This window comes from Fusarium coffeatum (genome assembly GCF_003316985.1).
Source record: "Fusarium coffeatum strain FIESC_28 chromosome Unknown BRIP53273_contig_137, whole genome shotgun sequence".
NCBI classification, from domain to species: domain Eukaryota; kingdom Fungi; phylum Ascomycota; class Sordariomycetes; order Hypocreales; family Nectriaceae; genus Fusarium; species Fusarium coffeatum.
The window spans coordinates 108,453-126,353 of NW_022157930.1; the positions used below are offsets into that span (position 1 = coordinate 108,453).

Sequence of the window (17,901 nt, forward strand, 5' to 3'; positions counted from 1 at the left end):
GCACCTAGCTTTGGCTCAGGAACCATCATTCTTGGAGCATCGCCAGGCAAGAGATAGAAGAGACTGCAGACATGTTTCATCGTAAAATGTTATCTTGGCCATGTTTTTCAAGCCGTCCTTATGAACCAGCATATTGGGCTTTAAGCTGATATATGTCACTGTTCCATGCTGTAGATGAAAAATTGATATCGACTGCTTAAAACCTAGCAAGAGGCCATGTGATTAGTGTTTTCTTCAGAAGGCTTTTGAAAGCTACTAGCTATCATAATCCTCATTGCTTCTGAAGTCCATGTAACGTAGTAATGATATATAGCAGGATGCAAGGGAGTTTGAGATTTGTCGGATCGATTCGATTATCCTTCTTGTTTTTGGGATCGATTGTCCTGGACAGTTTCTGTTGTTACTTCTTCTTCTGCATACTGCCTGTATCGAAGAAGCTTGTCTTTCTCCCGCTCCTACCACTACGGATATATATGTTTTTATTTATGTCGAGGAGCTTGGAGTTTGGAACCTAAACCCTGGATTCTAAGGTCTTTCATGATCAAATCACTCAACCTTCCAGCGCTCTTCGATATTGTCTTCTTGTTGTCGACCGACCGAGTGGCAAAACATGTCTCCGTGACCAGTTGCACTAACGCCATTGTTATCGGAATCGGTTGTAATGGGTCCTGCTCGTTCGACTGCTGTAGGAGACTTGCTGAGCTCTAATCTTGATATTGTGAGAGAACTATGCTAACTGTTTGTCTCCCAAAGCCCTTTGATCATCCCCCTGTTATTGCTCAAGTTCGTTCTGATCCCCCACACTAAGCAATATCGTTAACTAGCTGCTTAATCCGGGGTGCAGAGTCCGGGGAAGATAAGAGGTATCAGAGATAAAGCCCCTGACTTGGCCAATCTCTCGACAACTGCCCAGATAACGGAGATGCCTCCCCTTGTCACCCCAGACTTTACCCCCACGCAGCGGCGTTTAACTTGGTTGCGGAGAGATACTTGGCAAGCTGGTCATTTCAGAGTCTTGGTTAATTATTTTGCTTTCGACGGCATGAGATATATGCTAACCTTACTGTCTAAACTATTTGAGTGCATATACTTGAGTACGAGGACAGTTACAGTTGACATGGCGTGAAAGAGGCTCTTAGACTACCCCACGCTCATTAACATGGGAACCATGATCAAGAACAAGGAGGGTCGACGCGGGGGCAGTCAATGGTGGTGACATGATATATTACAGTTAAACCTTGGTATTACAAACCAGTCAGAACATTGTACTCTTGACTGATGTAAGGGGCAGGTAAATGCAGTGGCATGAAGAGTTATGTTTATTAATAGAGCCCCTGGCTCCCACTAATATAAGAACAGCATCACTCTTATTCTACCCATCGCTACCACCAACATCTGTTTTCTACCAGTCCATCTTTCAATATGTTATGTATTGCCAGAGCCCCTATACAAGTCAACCGTTGATACATTGTTAGCAATGGACATGACATGCCAACACATACGCACAGCCAAGAAAGTTCCCCAACCCTTAAACGCGATGGTCAAATGGCCCTTCTGTACGACTGTTATTCTAGATGTCAGATCTATCTACAGACCAAGATGTACACCAACAAGTGCTAGTCATCCATTCGAATGGTCGTGACCTACAAAGAAACCGGATACATCACATGCATAGCGCGAGAAAAACGTGCTGGTAGTAAATCGTTATTTTTCGGTCATCCATTGACCAGGTCATGATACAGTCGTTTAGGTTCCTAGCCAACCCCTTAGGAACGCCTTTTGAGAGAGAATTCGCAACTACCTTTGGACCCCAACAACCTATTAAAGCACAACTCCCGCCTAAATGCAATACCCACCAGGTCCGACTCCACGGTCTGTCTCAGGGCTCATTGGATATCTAGATCAGACTAGAGATTGGTCCCTTTTTTTCTGTTCTTCTTTTCGAACACCTTTCCTTGCTTTCTTTTTGTGTCATACTTTTTCATCAAAAGATCCAGGACGCCGTGGGCACCCAAATATTGGGCTGCCTCATTATGCTAACCACTCCTCTTCGTCCCGCTTGCGACCTTTTATCACAAGACCATCGTCATTATCGTCGTCGCTATCATCGTCTCCATCTTGGATTCTCAGTTGCTCAACGGAGTGTGCTGCATGATGCACCTCCTCGTCGTCGTCGCTCGAATCATCTTCCAGCATCCATGTGAGGCCGTTGGCTTCCTCTTCTATGGGAAACATTTCTCTGGCGTACTCTTCGATGCCTCGAGGGCCCTCCCATAGCTCCAGAGCTTCACTCGGGCAGCTAAGCTCAACCTTGGGGTCTCCAAAGTAGGGTGGTTGCTTTCGGGGATCCTTTCGATTGGGGTCATAGAGTTGCTCCAAAGCGACGAGCTGTTCCCGATAGCCCTCGGGGATGCGGACCTTGACCTCGATGGGACCGTGCACATAGCGCACAGGTCGACCAACTCCTTTGGAGAAAAGACGGCACACTTCCTTGGGGGTCAAATACTCGTATGCTAGTGCGATACGCTCTCCATTCCACTTGCTGGGACCATCTTTGAAAATCTGGAGAACTGCAGGACCAACATCGTGCTCGGCGTCTAACCAAGGAAGCTTTGCATCAGGGTGGAAAGGTGCTTGCCATCTGAAAGAGCCATCCTTTTGCAGTTCCATACAGAAGAGAGGGTACTGGAGAGAGGTGAAATTGTTGTTGTAGATGCCAGTATAAACAAAGGTGGCGGGCATTCTCAGCTTGCGCACATACTGCTCAACTTCATGCTTGGCGGCCCAAAGAGGCAACGAGGGCCATTTGGTGTCATAAGCAGCATGATCGGGCATGGATGAGTAGACGTAGTGTTGAATACCTGCGCGCTTGGCGGCATCGGCGAGGGCTTTTCCAATCTGAATCTCGTCGCCGTAAAAGGTTGTATTAATGAAGGCGAGTTGAGCACCGCGGAAAAGATTTGCGATCAGGTCATAGTTGACACCAACACCAGTCAGAGGGCCATGCTTGGTGACATCGCGATTTGCTTCTGAGGGCTGGTGTCTCGTATACAGCTCACCAACAAGAACGGTCACATTAGGATTCTCGGAGACTTCAGTAGCGATCACGCCGTCGAGATTTCTCAGCTGAGCGCGAACATGGTAACCAACGGCAGTGGCGACGCGAATGAAAGACGCAGCCTGTCGCCCGCTGGCGTTGATGACAGCGATTGTCTTGTCGGGGTTTGACATGAGCCTCTTATAAGGACGGAAGGTTAGAGAGTTATTTCTGGAATTTGCAAGCGGAGAAGAATCGGAGTAAGACGATCTTGAGTGCTTATGCTGCTTGTAAAAAACACCAGTTTGAGGTTGATGTTGAGGTTGAGGCTGGTCGCCGGGTATTCGGATGGGGATGCTGGCAGTCATGGACCCGTTTAGTTGAGCGGGCATGCTATTGCAGTGCTTGCGCTCTGTGTGTGTTGAGTGGGAAAGAAAAGATCACTTTCGCGATCGGGAGGGAGCAGCCACCGGAGACGGGGCGGAGATGGCAGAAGGGCCTTTATTAGCCGGTACGGATCAGAGCCAAGTCAAAGCCGGTACGGTATTATGTCGGGCTGGTCCTCGGAATGCCGGGTAGAGGAGGCAATATAGGTATGACCACCAAGGAAAAGCTTTAGGTGCAGGTAGGTGGACAGGGCCAACAGTAGAAAGAGTGTGTACACAGAACTCAATGTATGGTGGTGGAGCAGAGGGCAACCAATACAGACAGACAGTCAGATGGGATTGTTGATCTGTCTGAAGGTACAGTAGAGAAGGGGAGGAAGAAAGAGGAAGAAGATCGTGAGAAATTCAACCAAAAGAGAAAGAGGGGGAGGAAAATATAACAGAATTTCAATCAACCAGAGTCTTGACTAGTTGAGAGTAAACCCCAGTAAAAGAAAAGAAAAAGAGGTCACGATGCTCCGTCACGGCGTTGCGCCAGGCTTGACTTGACTTGACTTGCGCTCAGCGTGTGCGCCCCAGTTCGTAGGTGGATTTAAATAGGTAAGGTAAGGGTAATGAGAATTCAATCCAGTCCGATCCAACAGAGAACCCAGCCCTGGCCCCAAACCAATGCAATGTGCGGTGCGATTGTGGGTGAAGGTGGATTTGAAGAATTGGCTGGCTTTGGTCTCGTTTTCGAATAGTCCTAGCGCTGATTGATTTCAGGGTCCTGTAGGAGGCAGCAAGAGAGGTTCGAAGTCCGAAAAGCTGAAGCTGACAATTGAAATGACGGAATCGAGCAGAGAGAATTGTACTGTAGAGTTGAGAAGAGCTGAGAGAAAGAGTCGACTTGCAGCTGTAATGTAGGGGTTCCGTAGCACCGGTCAAGGTCAGGTCGATCTCCTGCAAGAAAGGGTTCGCGAATAGGAGCAGAATCACTTGGAAAGAGCTGGGCTCTACGCAAGTATAAGATAGGTTGTAGTTGCAGTCGAAGCCGGTCGGTGTGTGTAGCAACGCACGAAAGAAGAAGAATCTAAACCTTTGTAAGGTAATGTATCCAAGGCAAGACAAGGTAGGTAGGTACCTATATGGATGGTAATGAATGATTGAATGAATGGGTGGTGTCGGTTTATGGCGTGCGGTACGGGCTTGATAGTGGGGAGGGGTGTGCGAGAGAATAAGGTGTAGAGATAGCGCCAAGTGTTTGAAACTCACTGCCAGTAGTGGGTATCACTCGCCTGTAGATGCGCTGCGCTACTGTACACACGAACGAGGGTCCTCGTGGGTTCGATCTGGGGCCAAATGTGATGGCGTCGATGAAGCCCATAGAGGTTCAAGTCCGGTTTGAGTGTAGAGGCAAGGCGGTCCCGAAAATAACCAGGGCACAGAAGCCTATGACAAAATTACTTAGGCATGTTTACTCACTAAAGCCCAGAGTAGACCATCGTAATCTTTATGACATCCTTAACCAAGTCCCGAATTTTCTTTGAGCCACCTGAGAGGGAGAAGCTGCCAAGAGAAAGAGGTGCAAGTAGCCCCAAAAGCACAACAGAATTGGGCAAGAACGATCTTGGAAATGAGGGGCCTGGGCTGATTTTCTTCTTTTCATGTATGTCTGGACAAGCTACTTTGGTCTGTCCTCTGCTCTTGCCCGCTGTTTGTTCAGGCCTGGCGCAATGGAAAGTGCTCCGTAACCGTACCTGCCACGATCAATTGTCTGTGTGTGACCTAAACAGGATAAGGCAGCCAATTAGAAGACGCCCTCCAACTCGTTATCAATGACTCCAAAAGACCTGATTCATAGGTTGAGATTTCCTGATTTGGTAGGGCATAACGACGACACTCGGATCTTTAATGAACAAGTGCATCAGGGCTGAAGATTTACTTTGCGTACATAACCTTACAGAAGCGCAGTAGAACATTATGGAAAGAATGGGGAAATGGGGAACATGGCAGAAGATTGCGGGTGGAAACTGGGGATGGCTGATACTCGCTTGCTTGGCCAGAACAATATTAAGATCGTGAGAATGAGGGGAAGCCGAAGAAGGGAAAGCAAGATAACGACAAATGGATACATCGTCACAATGGGAAACTAAAGTGGCCATTTCTTGTACTGTATCCGTACCGTACCACATCACACCCGGCCGGGTACCGGCGAGGAAGACCGACTCGACCGACTGATAAGAGAATTCGCGGTAGAGAAAACGCCATGTTTAATTCGACGACACTACATAAGTACCTGGACAGGCCTTTGGTACCTTTGTTGATGGTATGATTGTGCGACACCTATAGCCAAGACAGATGTATCGTCTCATACAAGGGGTACATTAACAGTTGCCTTTTTTGTCCATGAGGATTTCGGTCAGCGAGTCACCTGTCTTGTTTCTCAACGAACTAGCTCAGACGGAACCAGTCCGGGTTTCTAGTCTTATCAGTACATGTAATGTACCTTTCCGGATGAAACGGGATCAAATTCCTGACCGTTCTTTTAGCATTCATCAAGCAGATCTTCCTACTAAAGATGAGACAAGACAGGGTAGCTAACGAAAGATAAAGAAAGAGTGTTGCTGTCTTGTTGTGTTGTGTGCTGTGTGCTGTATGCTGTGTTGTCGTTTTCGACCCCAGGTGATGATGGCTACAGACGCCCCTGCATTGATTCCTCTTCGGTCCCATCTACAAGTTACAAAGTTACCTTACCCTCGTGCCACTGCCATTGACGATGGGAATAATGATTTCCGGGAAACCAGGAAGCGTTACGTTAACTCACCACCCAATCTGATAGCTCGAGCCAATACAAATCGCGTAATACAGCAGGAAAAGAGGGAGAAAAAAAATCAAAACTGGGCTGGAAAAAGCTTCTGGAGCCGTCAAGGTGGATAAGGATAGGTACTAGGTAGTGCTAGAGCCTAGAAGATCGGTCTTTGGTGGAAGCTTGGACCAATCGGGGCAAAAAATGGTTGCTCGTGGTATGAGCGAGCATGAGCCTCCTTCCACAGTTATCGCTATCAACCTGGGCTTACATACAGGTTCATGGATGGGCAATTCAGCACCCCCAAAGCCTGGGCTACCTCCTTAATGTCGTTAGTGGTTGGAGGGCAAAGTAGACGCAACCTACACACTCGATTCTTCCTCGGCATCTTGTTTGCTTATCCGCCAATTTCATTGAGGGCCTCAATTTGGTTTCTCTGATTGGGGACTAACTCAGTTGACAAGATTTTGGAGCAGAAAAAAAAAAACCAGGGACCCTCTCAGGCCGAACCTGGCAAAGATTAAAGAAGAAAAAGTCCGGGGGTGGCCAATCAGGCCCCAGCGGTAGCTCAAACTTGTCTCTGAATCGGCGATCTCTTATCGCCTAGAATTGTCTGAAGGTCTTGTCGCTGTCTCGGGGTCAAGTGACAAGGAAGCTTATTTAGCGTGCCTCGTTCAGCCATGAGGTCAACGTTAATATTTCCCTGCATATCAGAAGTAGGGGACTCGACTCGTGAGCGGCCGATCTGGGTAACATCTTGGCAGGTCTTGCATGCAGAGCAGCACAAAAAAACACAGCTTGTGTCGTCAGTCAGTTAACTTGGAAGTGTCAGATTGACATCGACCCTGAGGGTGTCGGTCGTCAATCAGTCATCAAATTATTTCTTGGGGAATAATGCCACCCATGTCATTCATGTCGTTGCAGTCCAGGCACACACAAAGTAATGTACAAGAAAAGACGGGGATCCGGTCTCCTCTCATTCGCCAATAGGCGCCGACCTTGTTCCCATTACATAGCTTTTACTCGATTACATCAAACAATTCTATCCCACCGGCATTCACTAACAGGCGATAGATAAGTTAACTTGGTATTAGGGTGCAATTTTGTTTCTCCTTTTAGACCCTGTCTATTATGGTCTGCTAGCTCACTTCTATTTTCCATCACAAGACCACGGCCGGTCCGTTATATCAACCTAGTACCTTTTCTTTTACTAAATCAACCCCTCATCGTAGGTATGCGGCGCAGGTAGCAGCAGAATAGATATCAATACGGTAGTGAGACTGATGAGAGAAGGCCATCAACCCTTCTGTCCCTGCGGCGTAGTGATTCCCCCACGATTGGTACGAATGGCGCGATGCTACTGTATTGTCCCGCGTTCTCCTCCCCACTTCATCACCTTGAGAAGCCTCGGAGAAGGAAACCGATGTATAATGTCCCATGGATGTCTCATGTACCTACATACAGTACAATGCCTCACCTGATCTTGCTTGCTTTGCCTTTACTTGACCTGATGCGGGGTACATGTCAAGATTGGGCGCAATGTAATGTAATGTAATATGAAAGCATCACTTCGGTTCGCCGGAGAGAAGGAAAGGTCAAGTCTGGTGACTGAAGCAGAATTTATACAGGGTGCCGTGTTAAAAGTTGTTATCAGCGACAGCTACCTACGTACCTCCTTCCTCAGCCTCACTCTGCCAAACCTTGATAAGACATGGAAGGCAGGTACGGTGCTTAGTTATCCATCCAACCAAAACATCTGTAAAAGGAAGTTGTTTTTTACTTTTGGACAGGTAGTCACGCCTATCTATCTAATCAGTTGACCACAACAAACTCAGAACTTGTCGTCATTGTTCCACTCCAACTTGATTCTATCACCATCGTCCTCAGCCACTGAAAATACTGACCAAAACTTTACCATTTGCCAAGACTATTAATACCCTGAGGCTCTGCCCGCGATCAACCTTATTCGACCGTTAACCAGTCCTAGCAGGTACCACAGCCGCTACGGGCGTACGAGCCAGCAAAGGAACGCGTACCGACACTAAGAGACCGAGAAACAAATTCGACTCTCCAAACAAGACACGAGGGGATCATCGCTTCCTCGCGGGAGAGATCCGACCTGAGGAAGGTACGCTCCCGCTGCTAGCCTTGAGCCCATGCTACCAGGTTCGGGTTCAGGTCCAGGTTCATGGTCTTGGTATCCTTCAAGCTGGAGACGGAGACCAGACCCAACTGGCCGGCAGCGAGATTTGGTGGCAGTTGACCCTGGCAGCCTGCAAAAGCTGCCCACGATAGAGTGGAGGCGAGTTCGAAGAAGTGCCGAAATAGCGTTCAAATTAGGTAAAATTAACCACGAACTCTCCAGTCAAAAAATTTTACCCCGAATCCATTTCTCATCGACTTGACACCACGTCCAAGCCTTTAGGGCTGCCTATTTGTTCGTGCAACTGATACTGGCACTGATAACGATGTCTTCGTGGGATGGCTATGAATATGGAGCCATTCCCTTGCTATTTAGTCACCAGACTCGAAAACGAAGAGGCTGGAGCGAGACGAGCCGATACTATCCTACCTATACATACGCAGATGCTCTGATCAATCCATCGTGGCGGATAGACTTCCTATTATCGGGCCGCTAATCTTGTGTGCAGTCGACACTGCAGTTGATATTTGACGTGCGACAGAATCATATTGTCTTACACAATTCCTTCGGGTATTTTTACCGAATCTAACATAACCATTGCCACAAATTTATAATGACAAAGTCGACTCATTCTTGAATGAAGAGAGATTCGTTAATGGTCAGAGTCCCAGAACACTACAACAATCGTGAATATTGTTCTGTACAACCTTGAAGTCATATTGATGTACCAAACTTACATGCGGGAGTGTCGTTCAAGGGTTACACAGTAACCGGTCCAGGGATCGCTCTGCCCGGTCACCTGTTCATTGCACGGAGTGATTGGCCGGGGCTCTAGAACCATGGCAATGTTCTAGAAGCTTCAAATTGAGAATTGGCGGTCTATCAATGCAGCCGGTCACAAGACCTCGTCAAAGAATGTTACGCCTGAACAGAAATTACACTGGAAAATGATAACCATGAATGCATTCGTCCTTGTTCACTCGTTGGAAGCAACAGTACTGTACAGGATACGTCGGCTGGTGTTCCGCGCCGATAGCATGGTGTTGTGCAAGTTTTTATGCTGTGTGCCCAGAATAAGCGGATGGCATTCCGACGCCACACTTGGAATCAGCATCTCCGCGGAGGCTGAGTCCACTAATATTCTCAGCCAATTCCCCGGATCGACGTCATATATCCCTGCAAGCATGTAGGTATTGCCTGGTCTGGATTGAGTTCGATGGCTATCATATCGTGTATCGGAGCTCTTATCGCACCCCAAAGGAGCATGCCAGGCACGTCAGCCATTTCGCGATCTTGGTGATTGTTGTCGCAATAGAGATCAAACATTGTTGGTTATCTCTTCATTATGGCCGAATCTGGCCAAAGTCCGTGGCAACTCTCCAGAATCTCGAGCATGGATGATGCTCGTTGACCCCCTCAATCAAACCTCGGCTCATCAACACTATACAGAGGCACTGATATTGGAGGAGCTTCCTCACATCGTAGCGCTTTGCGGGGATTTGCAAACTAGTTCCCCGGATCTTCTTTCCCCAGATAACGGACCTAGCTCGGGATGTTTGTCCGTGTGTTTCTGCATAGGCTGGATGGCTCGAGAGCCACACCACCCTTTAATTGTCTAGGAGGCGGTGACATTCCCATCCCGAAAACGGCTTGTCTCAACCATCGGCATCCTTATCTTACTTGGACCTTCCCCAACATTTGACTGGGAGCTATACTAGCTCCCCTAGCCGTATCTTTAGTTCAACATAATCGAATTAAGTAAGATCCGTATCTCTATTTACAGGCCGTCTGTCTCCTGAATTAAGCGACCTCAACTGGACCCAGGGTTGCTGGGCATCCAATTTCCTGATCCCATGATGTCCATCTGTTCCAAAGGCGGAGCCCTCTCTATCCATGTCTGGCCCGTGTCCTCATTTCGTCCTGCATCGTGACTATGAGCAAGTGATATGTCGAGATAACGCTGTCATGTCGTTAGCTTGAGCCTCATGCTTCACGATACCTCTTGGGCGCGGCAACTTACCCAATCCATGTTGCTAGCTGCAGTATCCATCCAAGCAGGATCGAAGTCAAGCCCCTCCGTCCCCATATTCGGGAAGCTCATGCTAGTTCCTGCGTCTCCTGTTAGGCCCAGATCCAGGGGTGTCTGTCCAGATGTAGATCCCGTTAATGTACCTGCTCCGATGTCAGCATATGTGCTATACGTTACTTGTTTGCGTAAACTCATACCCAGGCCCAGAGATGATAGAAGGCCTGGATCGGCTCCGATCGACCCCATGGTGCTGGGATCTACCGAGGGCGCTCCCAGTGACGAAGTATCATTCTCAACACCAACACTAGGCATCCCTTGCTCGGAACCATTTGCCGGCTGTCCAACTGGAACCCCCAGCTTAGCTAGCATGGTCGCCAGTGTATCTGCTGTCTTCTTTACCTCGGCCACGTCTTGTGCAACGTCGGACCAGATAGAATGGGATCGCTTGATCATACCGATGAGATCATCCTTTGTAGGCGCTGGTGTCGTCTGCGAGATCCAGTCGTGTTCACTTCCCGCATCTGAGTAGTTTTCGTTCTTGATAACGAGGTATATCACCATAGCAGCCAGTAAAAAGTCATGTACTGCAAGAGATGAGACAAACCAGCCGTGCTGGCTTAAAACATGCCCTGGTTTGCAAGCTTCCCATATCACACTTTGATAATTGAGTAGTGATAGCGCACTTTCGAGACATCTTCTGCGGGAATAGTCATGCTCGCGCTGTGGGACTGCCTCTGCAAGATAGCGTCGGTGCAGGACACAGCAGCACTTGTTGTAAATAGCAGTCAACCCGAATCTTTGAATAAGTAACACTGGTGGATCACCAACACACTCATCAAGGGAACGGATCATCATAAAAGCTGGAACTTCTCGCCAAGTCTCTTGCAGTAGATTATCAAGCTTCATTACCTCGGCATAACTTGGTGGTGTTAACGCATGAGCTTGTCGTGCGATCTGCCCAAAGACTCGCAGAATTTTTGTCTTGTGGATGGGGTATGTCATCGACGTCCAGTCTGTCAAGGGTCGGCCCAAGGGTAATTCGGTTGAATCCTCATCGAAGTCTTCGTCTTGCAAGTTTCCTGGCACTGAAGTATCGGTTTCGATACCCTGAAGCATACTGGGAAGACCCATGTGGAAGGACACCAGCAGCTCGACTTGAATAGCCATATTCCACATGCGTCGCCTCATTTCACCTTCAAAAGGCGAAATGTTAGCCAACTTGCTCGGATCTCTATGAAGACCCATCTTGAGCATCAGGCGGATACACACGCCTGAGAGTACGTAGCAATTCATCTGAGCTGCTCGGTTAAAAAGGAAGTGCGACTCGACGTAAAGTAAAAAGGCGGGCAAAGTTGCTGAAGAAGGTTGCGTATATTTGCCCCAGACTAGAGCCCATCCAGCACAGGCTTTATAATGACGAATCCTGTCTGTTGCTGGGAGGGGAGAGTCGCCTTGTAGTTCACTGGAGTTGATAAAGTTGTTGAAAAAGACACCAAGACTTAACATCATGAACAACTGCGCTATCCAGTGTAGTGAAGTACCCTCCGGGTCTTGCCAGAACTTGGTATATTGCCTGGTGAAAGTCGGTCGATGAATAATATCTAGTTTCTGTTGGCAATCGCGTTATAGAAGCTTTACAGGTGGGCACTTACGTTGCGAGGGACTCATCGAGGCAAAATACCGTGAGAGGAGTCTGTCCGCCACTTTGCGATCTGGTAATCGACTTAGTAGCTCCTCTCGGTTCCTTGGACCTGCTCTTGTGTTTAACATGAGCTCCGTAGGGTCTATCTCATCAGCCAGTATTTGATCTTCTTCCGTGTCTTCGGGTTGATCAAAGTAACTCTTCAGATCTTCGATCTGTGTTACTGTCAGTACAAAATCATGATATTCCAGATCTTTAGAGAAGACTCACATCTTCCAACATTGCCATACAATGTGTTGCGCCGACATATGTCGTCGTCTTGTCACCTTTCACCACATGACCTTGTACCTCAGGTCCAGTAACTCCATTGGCGGCTTGTGAGTTATTTCCTGGATTTGACCCTGTCGTCTGTACTGCACTCTCAGAGTCCATCATCTCCCGTACCATACCCTCAAGCCGCTTTAGTCTCGCTGACATGCCTTTGGCCGGTCGCTTCCTCTCGGGCTTGGGAGCATAAGCGCACTGCGAGGCGCGACCTTTCTTGTCGCACTGGCTGCATGGTTGTTCTCTGTCACATTTCAGCTTTGAGTTGCGACAGGGAGCACATGAAAGGAGAACCCGAGTGCGTTTTTGACGAGCTTCAGACGTCGATGACTGTTCGTTGTCATTTGGGCTGGATTCTAAATCCATGACGGATGATGGCGATGCCTTGCGTTATATTGTGAGTACTCTGGTTGAGAATTACAAAATGACGAGTGTGGTATAGTCTTTGTTTGAACTTCCTATTTCTTAACGCGGACTGAACATGGGATGACGAATGAATGTGCCTGGATGTAAGACGGAATTCATCAGTTATCGAATCATGGATCAGTACCCAATCACAGGTCATCAAATAGCCTGCGAGTATTCCTGCTACAGTCGGTTCAACAGCCACTCTCGAATCAGATTTGGTTGCAGTTTTCTGCTTTAAAGAAATGAAAAATATTTAGTATATCACGGTGCTATCAGATACTGTTTTTTATTTGCGTGGTTTAATAGTTGATGCTTGATTAGTAACTCCCTCAACTGCCACCGTGATCTACCCTAGAACCACATGCGACAAATGCCAGGTCATGTAATGAAGTCGACAGGAACAATGTACAACGCATCGTAACTCGTAAATGCAATTTTCCATTCCCAAATAACAAAACAGAAACTCCTCTATGAATCCGGTGCACCTGGCAGTCTCTCTATCACGTACTTGGCACGCGCCACACTCATGATGGGCACACCAGGAATCTTGCGTAGCCGTTGCTTGAGCGCCTTATCGTTTGTGCCCACAATGTAGATCCTGTTCTTCTGCACTCGGTCCACCAAGCAGTCATCTGCATAAACGCCCTTGTGGTCGCACTCGAGTCGTGTCCATCGCTCGTCTCGCGCAACTCTCAATGCCAGTCGATACTTGGGTCCCAGCTTTTCCAACTCTATCGGATACATGTCAGTAAAGAATTCGCAACACTGAAGATAAAAATAACGTACCAGCCATGACACAAGATGTGATGATAGGGTTACACTTTGCGTAGAGGCAGTCCATCATGGAGTCGAGAAGAGAGAGCTTTCGCTGAACAGAGTGACTGAGGAAGTTGGTATCAACGAGAACGTTGTAAGGCGGGACGAGAGCTGTGTTGTGCTGGAAGAACATGTTGCTGGGCATCTGGGGCGCTTCTCGGATAAGTTCGCCATTGATGGTCTTCTTTTCCTTCTCCTTCTGGGCCAGCTCAGCCTTGACCTTGTTTTCCTTCAACCTAGCATCGCGACTACCGAGAACTCGCTTCACCTGCACTTGAACGTTAGCATATTGAAATTTGGGCAACTTTTGCGCCGCTTATCGATAAGACGCACTGCAGCGAATTTGCGAGTCTTTTTCTGGACACCCATGGCTGGTCTTTAATCGGTAGGATCTGATAAGTCGAGTCGCAGGTATCTGCGTTGTTTGCTGGCGATTTTTCTGTCGCGGAACGTCGAGAAGTCGTGGGTTGAGGGGGTATCTTTGAAAATTGGAGGGTATCTCTTTGCTCTTTGGCAGACTCAAAAAAGTTATCGCACTGACAAGATTTTGCCATCCAAAAGGTGAAGGCGGTGTCAGAAGTGGGGCAGTTGCTGTTGATGCACGGACCATGTCTACCTGCTGCTGCTCGACGCGTCTCATTTCTCTGAGTCGCGTAAAGTGATTGATTGACATTGGTAGTTTGGTTTCTTAGGCTTCAGCTTCATCACCAACAATTCCACCAAATACCTCCTAAAATGCCTTCCCAAAAACCTGAAGAACGTGGCGAGTCCTCAAACTCTGTCACAAAGGCAGCTCTTGCGGCTTCTAGTAATGGCGCCCCAAATTACGAACTTCCATGGTATGTATGCTTGTTTCTCTTTACCTCCGTTAAGACTATCGCTCACTGCTGGTTGCCAGGGTGGAAAAGTACCGACCAGTCTTTCTCGACGATGTTGTCGGCAACACAGAAACAGTCGAGCGACTAAAGATCATCGCTAGAGAAGGAAACATGCCGCATGTCATCATCTCGGGTATGCCAGGTATTGGAAAAACCACCAGTGTTCTCTGTCTGGCACGGCAACTATTGGGTGAATCGTACAAGGAGGCGGTCCTGGAACTCAATGCCAGTGACGAGCGAGGTAAATACAACGGAAACGATTTGTTGGATCAAGAAACTTACAAGTTTAGGTATCGATGTCGTCCGAAACCGAATCAAGGGTTTTGCCCAAAAGAAAGTCACTCTCCCCGCTGGCCGCCATAAACTCGTCATCCTCGACGAAGCCGATAGCATGACATCGGGTGCTCAACAAGCCCTCCGACGAACTATGGAGATTTACTCGAACACGACACGATTCGCTTTCGCCTGCAACCAGTCCAACAAGATTATCGAGCCTCTACAATCGCGATGCGCCATCCTACGATACGCCAAGTTGACGGACGCCCAGGTCGTGAAACGACTAATGCAAATCATTGAGGCTGAAAAGGTCGAATACAGTGACGACGGTTTGGCTGCACTGGTTTTCAGTGCCGAGGGAGATATGCGACAAGCCATCAACAACCTTCAGTCTACGTTTGCTGGTTTTGGCTTTGTTTCAGGAGACAACGTCTTCAAGGTTGTCGACTCGCCTCACCCGATCAAGGTGCAGGCGATGCTGAAGGCTTGCTACGAAGGCAATGTTGACTCTGCACTTGATACACTTCGAGAGCTTTGGGACCTGGGTTATTCGAGCCACGATATCATTAGCACTATGTTCAAGGTCACGAAGACTATCCCCACCCTGAGCGAGCATTCAAAGCTGGAGTTTATCAAGGAGATCGGCTTCACACATATGAAGGTCCTCGAAGGCGTGCAGACATTGCTTCAGCTCAGTGGGTGCGTTGTTCGCTTATGCAAGATCAACATGGATCCCAACCGCTTTCGGGTTTAAGATCTAAGAACGAGTCGGCATGGTTACAGGCGTTGGAGTTGGTAATTGTCTGAGCAAGTAAGGGAAAAGATATAAAGAAATGCGATTTTACATAGACCACTTAACGGTCATCGTTAATATGACATATGTACGCCGTTATACCCCTAGCAGTTGTAGTTAAACTCTCCAGTGAGACATTCATAGATGCTTTGTTTCCTGTCATTTTGTCTCCTGGTAAGGTGCTTACTTGCCAGAACCCTTGAGGTATTCCTCTTCATAACGTTCCCACTTAGCCCTATCGCCCATTAATCTCCTCTCCATTCTCACACGCTGCTCATAAGCTCTGAGTCGTGAGTCGGCCTCAATCATAGCTCCTGGCACCATGCCACACATTTGTAGATATCTTGAAGCGGTTAGTGTAAGGTAGTTGTGAAGCGCAGGATTTGACCCTACACTTTGAATTGGACCGTCATGGATCGATATAGCGGCGACCAGAGGTATCCAGCAGCACCCAGTACCGCTGCACCAATTCCCCACTTGACAGCACCTGCAACGCCTCCTCTGGCTGCTTCCCAGGCGGCATCGTTGGCCTCTTCGCTTTTCATAGCATCGTGAACACGCATGATGACGAATTGAATGAGGCTCTGCGAGCACAGTGCTTGGTCTGCGAGGTCAGTTCACTAAAATCCTGAGACCAGTCGAGTGGGAGAGCCAATTGTAAATTTGGACAACTGAGATTCATGAAAAATTCTCACAAAGCATCAGACGATATAATCGTGAGCTTGTAGAGAAGGCCGAATGCCGGGCAGTTCCGTTTCCATGACACACTTGGTGTGAGGTGTGGCGCGAGCTCTGATGAGCCACACTTACCTAGGTAGGGCAGCCGCACAACCACGGCGAAACGTCGGCCCCGATATCGTGCCCCGCTATAGCGGATTCGCTCATTTATTGAATTTTTTTTCAAGCTACCACCTTCTCTTCTTCCACACTCTTCCAAGGATCAACAAGCTCCGGAGACGAAGATGACACGCAAGCAATAACCAACTATGGTGCCTGGTTTCACAGAGTCCCGTGCTTCTTCTCCTTCATAAAACATCGCTGGATATCCTTCACTTGTCTTTCTTTCTCTTCCTGGTGAGAAGAAAAAAAAAAACAGTGCATTTGACTCAGCTGTTGTTTACATTCTGCTATCACACAAACTCAATTTCCACTTGTCGCTATTGAGCAAAGTTGCCCAAAATGGCTGACAATGCTATGGCCGCCTACTGGGAACTCCCAGCCATCTCTCGGTATGTCAATGATCACCTCACTCGCGTATTGGTGTACATCCTGCTAACTATTCCTCAGAAACCTAGTCACTGCTACAGTGTTGTCGTCCCTTGCCTGTAAGGTCGGACTTGTCTCGGCCTACAGTGTGGTTCACCATCCGTCATATCTTTGGATGATCCCTCCTCAGATCTGGCGTCTCGTGACATGCTTCTTGATCGAACTGCAACCCATCAGTCTGCTTATGAACTCGTTCTTCCTCTATCGCTATTGCGTTTCGCTAGAGATGGGAAACAGCCGTTTCCCGCGCAAGGTCGATCTTGTCTATTATATTCTCTTCGTCTGCTCAGTAATTTTGGTAAGCTTTTGTCTACATACCCGTGCCTTGCTACACTCCTATGTGCCCTTTTCAAACCACCCCTCATATATCTGCCCGGATAGTGCTTTACCTCTTCAGCTATCACGGTTCCTGGAAATGAGGAAGATTACCCCTGCACTTCGGACCGCCCATCATTCGCATTTCCGGGTTGGTCTGTGGTGCAGGCATGGTGGGATGTCTATATGGATGGCTCGTGTGACTCCCAATTCACTCGAGTGGTTTTTTAGCTCCCTACATCTCTATATCATAGCAATAGAACATTTATATCCCAAACACGTACCCATATGTCTTGTGCCTGTACCGAGGTTAACGACGTCGCTAGATGATCGACTACCTTGCCGGCCTTAACAGCATGTTCTACATGAACGGCCTCATTCTTGCCATGACGTACACCGTGACCCAGGACCAACGAGGTCAGAAAGCCCAATACTTCGTCCTTACTATCCCAGCCCAGGCTCTGCCAATCTGTATGATTGTTGTCGGTGCGCTCATGGCCGGACCGTACAAGGCTTTGGTCGAGGTTGAAGGTCTGGTTGCTGCTCATCTCTACGACTTTTTGTCCCGACTCTGGCCAGAATTCGGCAACGGCCCTCAGTTATTGAGAATTCCTGCCTGGCTCGAGCGTCTGGTGCAAACTCCTAGGGTTCTCCAAAGAGGCTTTGGTACTGCTGTTCGACCTGGCAACGCGGCCTCTACTGGCAGCAGCTCTGGCGTGGACAAGGGTGGCCCGCTGCCAGACTCGTGGCGGACTCGCGGCCGAGGTCAGCGATTGGGCTGAATGGTGGACATCACCAAC

At 48.2% G+C, this 17,901-nt stretch overlaps 5 protein-coding genes across 5 annotated transcripts; 2 read left to right on the forward strand and 3 right to left on the reverse strand.

Annotated features, from left to right (window-relative positions):
- Positions 1–2,031: 2,031 nt before the first annotated feature.
- Positions 2,032–3,429, reverse strand: FIESC28_06399 (uncharacterized protein; the record flags this gene model as incomplete). Its single annotated transcript, XM_031160543.1, has 1 exon — positions 2,032–3,429. One exon carries the CDS (start codon positions 3,427–3,429, stop codon positions 2,032–2,034), a length of 1,398 nt encoding a protein of 465 aa, XP_031015404.1.
- Positions 3,430–10,164: 6,735 nt separating this feature from the next.
- Positions 10,165–13,942, reverse strand: FIESC28_06400 (uncharacterized protein; the record flags this gene model as incomplete). The annotated part of the gene is made up of 7 exons (XM_031160544.1): positions 10,165–10,314; positions 10,375–11,984; positions 12,036–12,240; positions 12,296–12,593; positions 13,266–13,488; positions 13,544–13,841; positions 13,907–13,942. 7 exons carry the CDS (start codon positions 13,940–13,942, stop codon positions 10,165–10,167), a joined length of 2,820 nt encoding a protein of 939 aa, XP_031015405.1.
- Positions 13,943–14,308: 366 nt separating this feature from the next.
- Positions 14,309–15,481, forward strand: FIESC28_06401 (uncharacterized protein; the record flags this gene model as incomplete). Its single annotated transcript, XM_031160545.1, has 3 exons — positions 14,309–14,412; positions 14,472–14,692; positions 14,742–15,481. 3 exons carry the CDS (start codon positions 14,309–14,311, stop codon positions 15,479–15,481), a joined length of 1,065 nt encoding a protein of 354 aa, XP_031015406.1.
- A 222-nt stretch (positions 15,482–15,703) lies between these two features.
- On the reverse strand, positions 15,704–16,083 carry FIESC28_06402 (uncharacterized protein; the record flags this gene model as incomplete). Its single annotated transcript, XM_031160546.1, has 2 exons — positions 15,704–15,863; positions 15,914–16,083. 2 exons carry the CDS (start codon positions 16,081–16,083, stop codon positions 15,704–15,706), a joined length of 330 nt encoding a protein of 109 aa, XP_031015407.1.
- Positions 16,084–16,699: 616 nt separating this feature from the next.
- On the forward strand, positions 16,700–17,883 carry FIESC28_06403 (uncharacterized protein; the record flags this gene model as incomplete). The annotated part of the gene is made up of 3 exons (XM_031160547.1): positions 16,700–16,749; positions 16,808–17,084; positions 17,428–17,883. 3 exons carry the CDS (start codon positions 16,700–16,702, stop codon positions 17,881–17,883), a joined length of 783 nt encoding a protein of 260 aa, XP_031015408.1.
- Positions 17,884–17,901: the final 18 nt, after the last annotated feature.